The following is an 11,479-nucleotide window of genomic DNA, read 5'->3' as shown; positions in this document are numbered from 1 at the left end:
CTTTCCCTATGTGAAAGGTTTTCTTGGAATGTATTCTTTAAAATACAGTTTTTGTCAAAGGAAACTTAAGCATCTTGAATATTAGAAGCACAATTTAACATAAAGTAGTTGTTCTCATACTGCTTCACATACAATTTTTACATACATTGCTTGTAGTGCTTAGTCATTAGGTGTTCAGGGAAGCTTCTAGTAAAATTCCTGTACCTACAAATTTCAGGAAACTGTCAGTGTGCCTTTAATGCAAAAGAAATGTTATTCCTCAGTGCTTTAATGAGAGGGAAAAATTGTGAAAAATTCTATGTCAGCTCTTCTATGTTGCCATAATTGTTAAAACTATACTTCCTGTCACTAGAAGCTATTTTGCCAGAAGTAAGGTGGTGTGCTTGAGTAAGGTACCGTGGTAAAAATGGGGTTGTACTGATACCGCCTTCTCTGTGCTTAGGAGTGCATTGGCAGTGTATTATACCACTGTAGCTGTTCCAGTGAAAGAATACTGGTGTAAATGTGGTTTCTGGAAATAAGCGTGGGCTAGAATTCTCAGTCAGACAAGCAGTAATGATGGAAAGTTTTTGTGTACATCTGTGAGTGTTCCCAACCAATTAAGCTACAGAGGGATAAACACTGCTGAATCTCTTCTATAGTACCAAGCCTGCAATTGTTACTGTCCATCCTCTGCCAAGATCTGGGTCTTGTTTTCTATCCTTCCCTTCTCTGGGCTCTTTACAGGAAGTATTTTTAGTCAGAAGATGTCCTCTTTCCAGATGGTAGCAATAAGTAGGGCAGTTGGGCTGAAGAATAAAGCAGTCAAACCCTTTCTCTTAAAATGGTAACTCTCTCTGTAACTATAAATGTTAAGATGTACAAGGAATGAGTGTTGTCTTGGGTTTTCTACTTCTATTTACATAGGAAACTTAAGTAGGTTATTTGCTCTACCCAGCTACAGGGTATGATACACTTTTATATTGGAATTAGAACTCGGCCTTTTTCCTTTTCTACTGAATGTGTTAATTTAGAAGTTTACATATCAGAAGGAGAAGAGCTGTATTTTTGTAGGGGGTGTATTCTAGTGTGGTTTAGAAGCTAGAGTTGAGAAAAGTTTCACTTGAGTGCTATTGTGACAACATTACCTTTACGTGTGTCTAACTGGACTTGTTTGGTCAATGTATGCACATAATCGGCGATAAATATTGTAGGAGCTTAAGTATTTCCTTGACAGTTGATAACTTTGGTCATCTGAGTGGTTTGATACGTTTGTTTTGTTGTGTGTGACAGATGGATCAAAGTCTCATGTTGCACGTCAGAGTCTAAACTACATCCAGGAAATTGGAAATGGTTGGTTTGGAAAGGTGAGAAGTCCTTTTAATATTGTACGGCAGTTTGAGTCTTACTTCTGCCTGACCAGGCTACTGTATTTCCTTTTAATATGGTCCTTAAAAAATAAAAAGTGTCAGAAAAATGGAATCTGAAATTAGATGTTTCCTTGCACGCACTTTTTAGCTGTAATCACAGCTTCTTTAATTTGCATCTAGTTTCTTACCAGAGGTACTAGGTAGACATTCCACTTCTGTGGATTTGAATTTCTGTTATTACCAATTCTTTCTAGGAGAAAATCTTAAGCGTTCTTCAACAGAAAATATGTTCTCTGAAAGTTGATGTCTAGATCAGTTGACAAGATTTATTAAGTATTGAGTGTTTAATTCTCAAAGCTCTGTATGTGTTGACAAAAAAGCCAGAAAATCTTTTTTTCAGCATGTTTTTAGCTCTTGTTTTTCTTTGCAAGGAAACTCCCAATTTTTTTCCCTCTGATTAGACACAATGGTTATCTTTTTTCAGGTTCTGCTTGGAGAGATCTACACAGGCTCTAGTGTAGCAAGGGTGATCGTGAAGGAGCTGAAGGCAAGTGCGGGTCCCAAGGAGCAAGAACAGTTTTTAAGAAATGGAGAACCATATTAGTAAGTAAAGATTCACGTTTTGGTTAACTTATACAATTCCATGCTACTGCATCTGAATTATGGACGTTTCTTTTGTTCACTGTTACTGTCCCTACTTGCTGAAATGCTTGTCTTTAAAAAGTGAAATACAGTTAATCCAAAGTGAGCAAAAATTGAGTTTATAAATTCTTTGCTTAAATGCGGTTGGTAGTTACTGTGGAAAACACACGTGGTTTGGTTTATCAGATTGTCTTCTACAGCTGTTTAGAACAAGCTCCTGAGATTGCAAACTAACCTTATGCCTGATTGCTTGCCTCTGAGAACTGAGGTTTAACTCCTGTGCCTAGCTTTCCTGTTAGAACGAGGGGAACTGGCAACACTTTGGATGTTGTCAACTATACATTAATTTATTCGAAGTTCCCTTTTACAAAAAATTAAATGCAGCATGGTGATGAAAATATAACTTTGTTTAGATGCCTTGAAAGGAGGCTTGTGCAGAAAAAATCCAAACCCAGAATTACATTAACTTCAGTCCATAGTACTCTGCAGCTGAGAAATCATTGATCTGACTGAAGACGAGGATTGTTTTCCTCTTGTGTTATGCTTGGAGGATAATTGCTCCAGGGGGTTGAGTCTTTGTATACTAGGAAGGAATTTAGTGTATTAGAGGGAGTGTAATTTCTCTTCCCATGTTTTGGGAATAGTGAGCATTCTCTGAAGAGCTAACTCTCACAAGTGAATGGTTTTTTAGATGACTGGAAAAGAGGTGTGTCATAGCTCACTAGACATACCTCGTAGCGTGCTTTACCTTGCCTGAATATGCTACAAGTGAGTGTGGTTATAGAGAGCTTTCTATTCTTAATGCTTTTTAGTGTCCTAGTTATAATTGCATTTAGGCTTTAATTGTTGGCAGTTGTCAGAAGAAGAAATCTCATGCCTTCTGCTGCATTGGCACAAGTGGTTTTGAAGCAATTTTGAAAAAGTAACTGATCTGGCTTGAAACTAACCTGGCTGAAGCAAGATTTAGCTTTTAGCCAGATCAGTTCCTTGGTGTAGTTCATGGACCAGTTGTATGCCCGTATTTTTGGTATAAGGAGTGGTGGGAGGATGGGTGTGACTTTCTTGGGGCAGTGCTGGCTTTTGCAGTTTTGAGATCCTCTGAGTTTCAGCTGCTATCAATGACGTGCTGCAGCAATACAAAGGAGTTGTAGTGGTGTAAATGCAATCTGTGGCTTTGGATACTTGCACCTTCTGTTCATGCCAGTGTTATGTCTTGAAACTTCTGGTGGGGAGTTCGGTGTGGTGCGTTACACTGCAAATAGCGTATAATGAGATCTTTTTTTTTTCACTCCAGCATTCTTCAGCATCCAAATGTTCTCCAGTGTATTGGGCAGTGTGTGGAAGCCATTCCTTATCTCTTAGTTTTTGAATTCTGTGACTTGGTAAGTACACTCGTACAAACGGCTGCAGTTGTTTTTCCATTGACGTACGTGATACGTAGTGTATTTACTGCCCTTCACTCATGAAATTATTCTTTCTCTTTCTGGGAAGCTTTTTGAATAACCAGAATCTCAGAAGACAGATTTTTTTTGGTTTAGAGATAAACCGCAAGTCTAATGTTTTGTTTATATTCTTTTCAGTTCATCATATAAGTTCTGGGTGCTTTTGGAATGTTATGATGAGGAAAATGTCCTTTCTGTGATAATGGAATTACTAGTCTCTTTCCATGTGTCTATGTCATGTAACAAGGAGCTTGGAGGGAAAAGGAGGTCATAGAAGGAGGCTTTTTATTGCAGACAAGTGTCAGATGCACATGCTTACAATCACATCCTGAGTTCTATCTGTGCAACCTTAATGTGCTTTTATTAACATTTCAATGAAAATGTTAATTGAGGAAGCAGAAAATTTTCTCCCCACCTCCAGAGTGCCCCTATTTTATCCATGCTGTGCAGCTTTGCACTAAACCACAATGATGGGCTCATTTCCAGAGTCAGTAGTGAGTGTATTCTAATAGCTAGAATTTTCAGTATCATCCTGTTCTTCTCCTGATCCTTTCTGTTACTGTGACGTATTTTCTCTACTCTTATTCCTCCTGTCTTTCCCTTCCTCCCCCAATCAGCTGCTGCCTTATGATTCCTGAACACCACAAGAAATGCTAAGAGCGCAGTGAAGGGTGTTCTCACTGCTTTCTGCTCGGCTCTTTGTGCCATGAGGGCTGCTGAAGATGGGGAGGGTAGTTGTACAAAACCTTGCTCAGCCACAGCATTCCTGGGCATGTCTTGGAATTTACATGAATGTTGGGAGAAAGGGGGTGGTATGCACGTATAGAAACCGGACTGTGCCCAGTACACTTATGAGACAGATGTGGTGATGGATCCGTGGTCTGGAAAGACTTGAATTGCTTTATTACAGCATACCAAGCTGTTAAAACTAACCAAACCCGGAACTCCAGGTGGCTGGCTGAACACCGGCTCAGCATCTGCTTTTAAACTTTGTGGTCTAGGTATCAGTTAAAGCAGAGTTCCTTGAACACTGTCAAGACAGAAACGAACTCAGAAGTGCACACGTGTTACTAGGAAATAAGTTTTTCAGAAGTAAAGATAGTTTGCATTTATAAAATTCAGCAAGATCCTTTTGTATCGGTTTGCTGCAGAATTTTCCTTTAAACTCAGGTGCTTAAATATGGTTCTAATTGCATCAGTTGCCTCAAGCAATTTAAATAAAAGCTAATGTGAACTTCTGTGTTTTCTTGAGAAATGTCAGTTAATCTGTGACCTTAAACAACTATTTTTCACTACTGCTCTTCAAATTTATTAGCTGTGGTAAATAAATGAGGCAGAAGGGCTGATAAAATAATTCTTTTCTAAATGGAAGAAACACCTGAACTTAAGTGACTGATCAAAATGAAATGTTCATTTTTTGCTAAGAATTGAAAGTAGGTGCCTACGGTTCACCAGATAATGGTGTTTACTGTTTTTCGGTATGTGGAAATGGAATACTTCTTACTGATTTTAAACCTGCTACTCAAATTGGAGGTTCTTTATAAAGGACCCTTGAAAAAGAGTTGTATTTTAGAGTCTGACAGATAAATATCCAAATATGTAATCAGAATTAATTGCTGCCATGTTTTAAACAGTTATGCTAGTTAAGCCAACTTCGAATTTGAAGATGGAGTAACTTTTAAAGATTGCCCTACTTTAGGCGAACAGGAAAAAAAATAATATACTTGTTTGATACCTGATGATTAATACTAGAAATTGTCATGATCCTGCAGAGTAATCTGGAAAGGATTTTACTTAAGGGGATAAAATAGATTTTCACTTTAACTGGAGGCAGTAAGCTTGACAGCCGAAGTGATACTTCTATAAATTCAGATGTAGCTAGGGAATTTCTTTGGAATGGAAAATAAATGTCTGTGCTGATCTCTATTCCAAGTGAACTAAAAGTTGTTTTTAAAAAATTATATATTATAGTGAGTTAAACATGACTTTCATACTGCAAGAATATGAAAGAGTTCTGACTTGGTGGAGCGGAGTATCTGCTAAACAGGGTAGTGTGTTATTCACAGAGCGCACAGACACGCAGCAGCTAGGCAGACCAAACAGCGAGTGTTCACTGGAGCAGGTTTATGCAGAGATGAAGAGCAGTGCAGTAAGTTAACTCAGCATCACTGTTTGTCACTAATTCTTGTTGTAGTCCCCAGGCCTAGTGTGGGAGGGAGCAATATTGGAGTGAGGGTTGAGGAGAGACGTGAAGAAGGGAGGAATGTGAAGGAGGCCAGACAGCACCATTTGGCATAGAAGGTATGGCTAGATAGCTTTTTTCTTTTAGTAGACAGGTTTCTAGTGGAGTGTTAGTAGACTGATATTCTAGAAGCTGCTTTTTATCATAGTGGCTGGGATGGCAGTTTGGATTTTTCAAGCTTCTAGTAACGATCTTGAAAGCTGATAGCTTTTCTTGTAATTTTTCTGAAATTGGGTAAATCGGGGAATATGGAGCTACTTCCAAAACACGCAAGAGTCTGATGCTTCAGCAGAAAGACCGTAGGGACAGACATAGTTGAAGTGGTTGACTAAAGGTCCTAGTGTGTGGTGACTATATATTGTTCAAATGGGAAGGATGAGAAACGTTGCTCTTTTCCTAGCAGTAGTATAATGCTATGCTAAAGCTCTTTACCTTGTGTTAGTGGTGTTGTATGTGTTTGTACAATAAAGGATAAACTTTTTTAATCCCTGTACTTATGTTATTAAGAATTTGCTCAAGAAAAAGTCTGGCAAATACGTCAACTGTGTTGGATAGGCAATTTAAATGCCTTCAGTTGACGAGATTCCGTGAGGCTCTTTCAGCAATGTAGACCTGGTGTTGTGAGCGTGGCATATTAAATAATAAAAACCACGGCTGTTCTACTGAACAATGCAGTCTGGAGAGTACAGTAATTTTCTTCACATTCCTTCAAATTCATAGCCTGTCACAGAGCGTCCCCCTTTTGCATCTTCTTACTAGGGTTTGTAGCCTTTTAAGGGTCCCTTGACCTTGTCTTGGGTACTGGGGCAGCCCTGTTGGAGTACCAGTTCCCAGGCTCCTTGGTGTTGAAAGGTCTCGATCAGAGGCACTGGAAACTGCAGTGCAGTGGTGCCAGAGCTAAGTGTTGTGGTAGCAGTGCTGAATGTCATGCAGGCTAGCTTGCTCGTTTGGCCGTATAAACTACTTACCCATTTCTGTTACTCTGAGTTGGTTGGTCGTATATGCAGTAACAGCGTTTGCTAACATTTAGCCTATTTTATCATGTAATCCAAGTTCCTCAATGTCCCTTGCTTTGCAGAGCTGGGCAAGAAGCAAGACATTTCTCTTGCACTTAAGTGATTTAAGCTTTTAAATCCTAATTTTCCTTTGCCTGTGTTTAAAATTGTTTAAATGGTAAACATAAAAGAAATGCTCAGTAGGTTCTTACAGCCCTCTTCCCATATTAGTTTGCTTACTATGTTGGTGCAGTCTGCTATGAATAGTTAACTGTTCACTGTGAAACACTGTAGGATGATGCCAGGTTAAAAATAGTGGTAGCTGGCTTATTAACTTTAATATATTACTCAGCCATGTGTGGCCAGCATTTTGTCAGCGCAGCAAATCCTCTAATGGATTGACTTAATTTATGAGTAAAGTTATTCAAATGTGGAAGTAGCGTGTATATTGTGAGGCTGATTTGCCTATGAATTTTTTACAGAAATTCTTAAAGTCTTGCAATTCCCTGAGCAGATGAGATCAGCAGGATGCAGAGTTTGCCTAGAATGCCCTGTAGCTTGCTCTAGGGATGTTGCTGTTAGTGGAAGGGGCCTTCCTGCAGTGGTTAGTTCTTTTGTTCAGGCTTTTTCTAATTATTGCCATTTGAAAACATCTTCAAATAAAAAAAAAATCTTTTTGCAATGAAAACTTCTGAAGAGTTCAAAAAAAATCTGTTTAATAATCCTACTCAATATCGATATGAGGCAAATAGGAATCAGTGCCGTGTGGCTTAAAGGGGGGTATATGACAATTCATTACAACTTAAATCATGTCTCTTGAGTTCAAAGACTCTCTGAGCCCTCAATTGTTTAATATTTCTCAAACCTACATATGTCTAACCAACCTTTTGATGGTGTAGGAGCTCTATATCACACACCAGTATCAGGCATTTTAATGGTAGTGACTGCAGGTGCTTACATTGCAAAACAGCGTGGGGAGTGGGGAGGCCTGGGTGGTGCTTTTAGTTGTCTAAACTTCAAAAGGGGCAATTACGTGGTGTTGTGTGACTTGGCAGGAGGCTTTCCACTTGGTAGAAAGTGTTCAGTAGACACAATTTGGTAACCTCCACACTTTTAAAACCCTATCATTAGTACCCACTGGTTTAAAAACTCATGTCAGCTATTTGTTTGGGTGTTCGTATGAACCAAATGGGGAATTGGCAAAATCAAGAAAACTACTGAAGTACTGTATGTAAACATGCCCCCGGCTTCTGGCGGTTACGGAGAAAAAGCGTCTTAAGACTTCCTTACCAAGACATCTAAACTGATCCTGGCTAGAACTGGGAAGGATGGGAGGAAAGACAAACTTTAGTTCCAGAAGAGGAAGGAAGAGGCAGAGTGACAGAAGAAGGTGGAGAGTGGAGCTTTCCCCAAGCATGATTGGATTGTTGAGCTTTTTATATTTAGCTGTGTATTGAATTTTGCAGAACTGTATTTCTGGGTATGTCTAACTTTTGATATTCACTGTGTTTAAAAAGTCTGTCTGATAAAGGGCTATTTTGTGGCTCCATGGGACTGGTATTGATAAATTGCCACTGTCTGCTTGTAGTCAGGGAAGCATCATAGAATAACTCAGGCTAGCAAGGAACTCAGGTCCCCATGCAACCTCCTGCTCAAAGCATTGTCAACCTGAGGTCAGAGCAGATTTCTCATGACTTTGTCCAGTTGGATCCTGGAAACATCCAAGGATGGAAACTGCACAGTGTCTCTGGGCTACCTGCACTTCTACTCCAGTGTCCTCATGTGGGGAACAGTCTTCCTTATACTCAGTCTGAACTTCTCGTGTTTCTGTGAAGCCTGGCTCGGTCTGTAGCGAGTTCATAAGTGCTGGACAGCTGCCGTCAGCTGCTCCCAAAGTCTTCCTTTCCGTAGGTAAAATGAGCCCAGTTCCCTCAGCCCTCTCATGGTGAAATGTTGTGAGTCTCTGACTTAGAAAAGAATGGGAAAATAGAACCAGTATGTTTCAAGGTGCTGGATTTAAAAAAAGTTATATTTCCTACAAAAATGTGTGCCTGCATGAATTGTTTATGCCACACAGGGATACCACGCAGCACGGCTGTTACTAGTGCATTCAAATTAAAAAGTAATTCCCTGGTGCATTTCAGGCTTCCTAGGAACTTAATCCACCTGAGGCAGGCTCTGAGTAACCAGTTGCTGTTTTAATGAATGACAGTGTGGGAGAGTTTGTCTTTCTTCATGCGCTTGCTGCCATCTAGAGTCAGTTCGCTCAGGATTTTGCGCTTACAGTCGTTCAGCTGTGCAGTTGGGAATCTGCGTGTGTTATGGACACTGTTAATTTCGTAGTTCTTTGGAACTCTGTTCTAGTAAATCTGCTCTGGCAAGGTAGGAAGTGTGGGGGAGTGTGTTATATATAAATGTTTATGTATATATACATGAGCCAGTGTGATATTAAAGCTGTAAGTCAGAGTCTTTCGGGAAACATTTTTTAAAAAGTAATTCTGTAGGATGCAAATATGTAAATGTTACTTAATTGGTAGCTAAAAACAGGATAAAGAGAATGTAATGAAGGCTTCTGCAAACATTTACTAGAGTACAAGTTAGATGCTTTCTCACAAGGTGGTACAGCTACTTACAGCGTAAGTAGAACCCGTGAAGCAGAGGAAGATTAGAATAGCTGCTTGTGTGTACTGTAGAATCTATTAATGTTTAAAAAGATTAAAATGAAGTTGTTTTACATAGGTGTAGTGTCTGCTTTTTAAGTAGACTGTCCCATTGCTTATTTTATTAAATATAACACAAGTTTGTGACTGTCACCTCAGCTGTCACTGTGCTCTTAGATTTTAATGCAGCACACAGACATCTACTGCTTGAACTAGTAGAATTGTAAATTGTCAGCCTCAGTTAACCATGACAAGGAGGAAATAGGTGCTTCAGTTATAGCTCCATAGTGCACACGAGCACCAGAGGAACAGGAAGTTCAGTGATCTTCAGCCTTTTCTGAACATCAGAGGGCTTTTTAGCCAGTGCGACGGCTGCCTTCTTGTCTGGTCAGTGCCAAGACTTGCCTTCAGTCTCCTTCCTGGGCCAAGATTTATACAGACGATGGGCATGAAGAGCCCAGAATGTTACACTGGTGAAAAAGTTGTGATGTAGTATGTTGTGCAGCCTCAATACAAAAATAGCCTCTGAAACAATTTGCTAACTTACAGAAAGTCTGTATTTTAAATAACAGGAAAGCAGCAGTGCTAGTCTAAAGGTCCGGCTGTGAGAGTAGGAACAGTACTGACGTGAGAAACTTGTTGTCTTCCCTCACTTGGGTTCACCTACTATAGTCCTCCCTTTCCTGAATGTTGGACAGCCTTCAGTTACTTCCCCTCTATTTCAAAGCTGTTCTCTTTCTAGTAATTTGTGAAGTGCTTCTGTGGTCTTACTAGTTGTGTCTGCTGCTCAGCCTTGCCCAGGCTCAGTGAAACCACTGCCATCGTCTGGGTTCTTTAACTGGAGTGGGGTGTACCACCATGCATTTTATATCTAAAGCTCTGGTGAGCTGGCAGTGTCTGAAACCCTTTCTCTGGTCTCTCCCTTCCATCCCCTTGCAAATTCCAGACAGTCAACTTTACTGATTTTGGAGCACTTGAAAACTCATCTTACTTAAAACCAGAAGCTCCTCGAACTCTTGGTTTTTAATAAAAGGTATTATTATATGACAGGAAACTTGAGATTTTATTAAGCACAAATGTGGTTAATAAGTAAACGTGGTTAGTTGATTCTCTATTAAATATTTTTCAGATTCAACCAACATACACAGCTGATAAATATTTTCAACTTCTTTTACAGGGTGATCTAAAAACTTACATCTGCAATGAGCAAGAACACATTAAAGGAGAGTCACAAATAATGCTGCTACAGAGAATGGCGTGTGAGATTGCTGCCGGACTTGCTGTAATGCATAAACATAATTTTGTGCATAGGTATGCTCTCCAGATAAATTGCTTTTAGTTATGATGCACTTTGAAATGCATGTATATGGTTTTATTAAAGTCTGTGTGTACTGAAGATTGTGGTTTAACAAATTCCATCAAACCTACACCTCCTAAGTCACGAGGGTGCAGTGCTCCTGCAGGTGCTAATTCAGCTGCAGTGGTGTGGTGGTGCAGCTCCCACTGGGCTGAATGCTGACCGCCTGCCTCTTGGGTTTGCAGCCCGTGGAACGCAACCTCCTGCTAAGCCAACCCAGGAGCCGTAGCTGTTTGATTAACCTTGTTAAATTTGTTTTGTTTTATTGTGCGGGGAGGGATGCTTATCAGTGCACACCTTACTACTTGGAGAATGCAGAGACCTTGTATTCAGGGAGCGGCTGAACTATCCAACTGGAGTCTTAAGGGTGCAGGTGTAAAACAACAGCAAAACCCTGAGAAAACTCCAAAGCCTGGACTCAGCTGGTGGCTGATGGGCAGAACTGTTCTTTTAACCTGTGACTTGCAGGTAGTAGCAATTGTACCTGTCAAACTGAGTGATCACTGTTTCTTGTGTTGCAGCAGTGTGTCTCTGTAGGCATTAAACTTCACAGTACGTTTTCAAGGAAATACAGTTAAACTTGATAAATAATTATGCTGTGGATCTGCAAGATTCTCACTATAAATGTTTACTTCTAGCAACACTATCCTGATGCTGTCAGAGTAAGTGGTAAAGCTCCAGCATCAGTGATTTTGTTGTTAGTGGTAAATTCAAGCAGCCAAAATTGTATTTTTTTTTCTTCCAGGATATTTATTTAAATAGTATAAAACAAGTTGGAAAGCTTTGGGGCAT

General features: G+C 39.8%; 1 protein-coding gene across 1 annotated transcript in view; it reads left to right on the top strand.

The window, feature by feature from the left end:
• LMTK2 (lemur tyrosine kinase 2) overlaps positions 1-11,479 on the top strand; it is a 26,908-nt gene that overhangs the window by 4,353 nt on the left and 11,076 nt on the right. The window contains exons 4-7 of the mRNA XM_010141084.1: positions 1,273-1,346; positions 1,834-1,952; positions 3,286-3,373; positions 10,508-10,641. Of these exons, the coding sequence (XP_010139386.1) occupies positions 1,273-1,346; positions 1,834-1,952; positions 3,286-3,373; positions 10,508-10,641 (415 nt within the window). The remainder of the gene's footprint in view (positions 1-1,272; positions 1,347-1,833; positions 1,953-3,285; positions 3,374-10,507; positions 10,642-11,479) is intronic.

This window comes from Buceros rhinoceros, unplaced genomic scaffold (genome assembly GCF_000710305.1).
Source record: "Buceros rhinoceros silvestris isolate BGI_N320 unplaced genomic scaffold, ASM71030v1 scaffold17008, whole genome shotgun sequence".
NCBI classification, from domain to species: domain Eukaryota; kingdom Metazoa; phylum Chordata; class Aves; order Bucerotiformes; family Bucerotidae; genus Buceros; species Buceros rhinoceros.
Note: the sequence above shows the minus strand (reverse complement) of the source record. Positions and strands in the feature narration are given on the sequence as shown.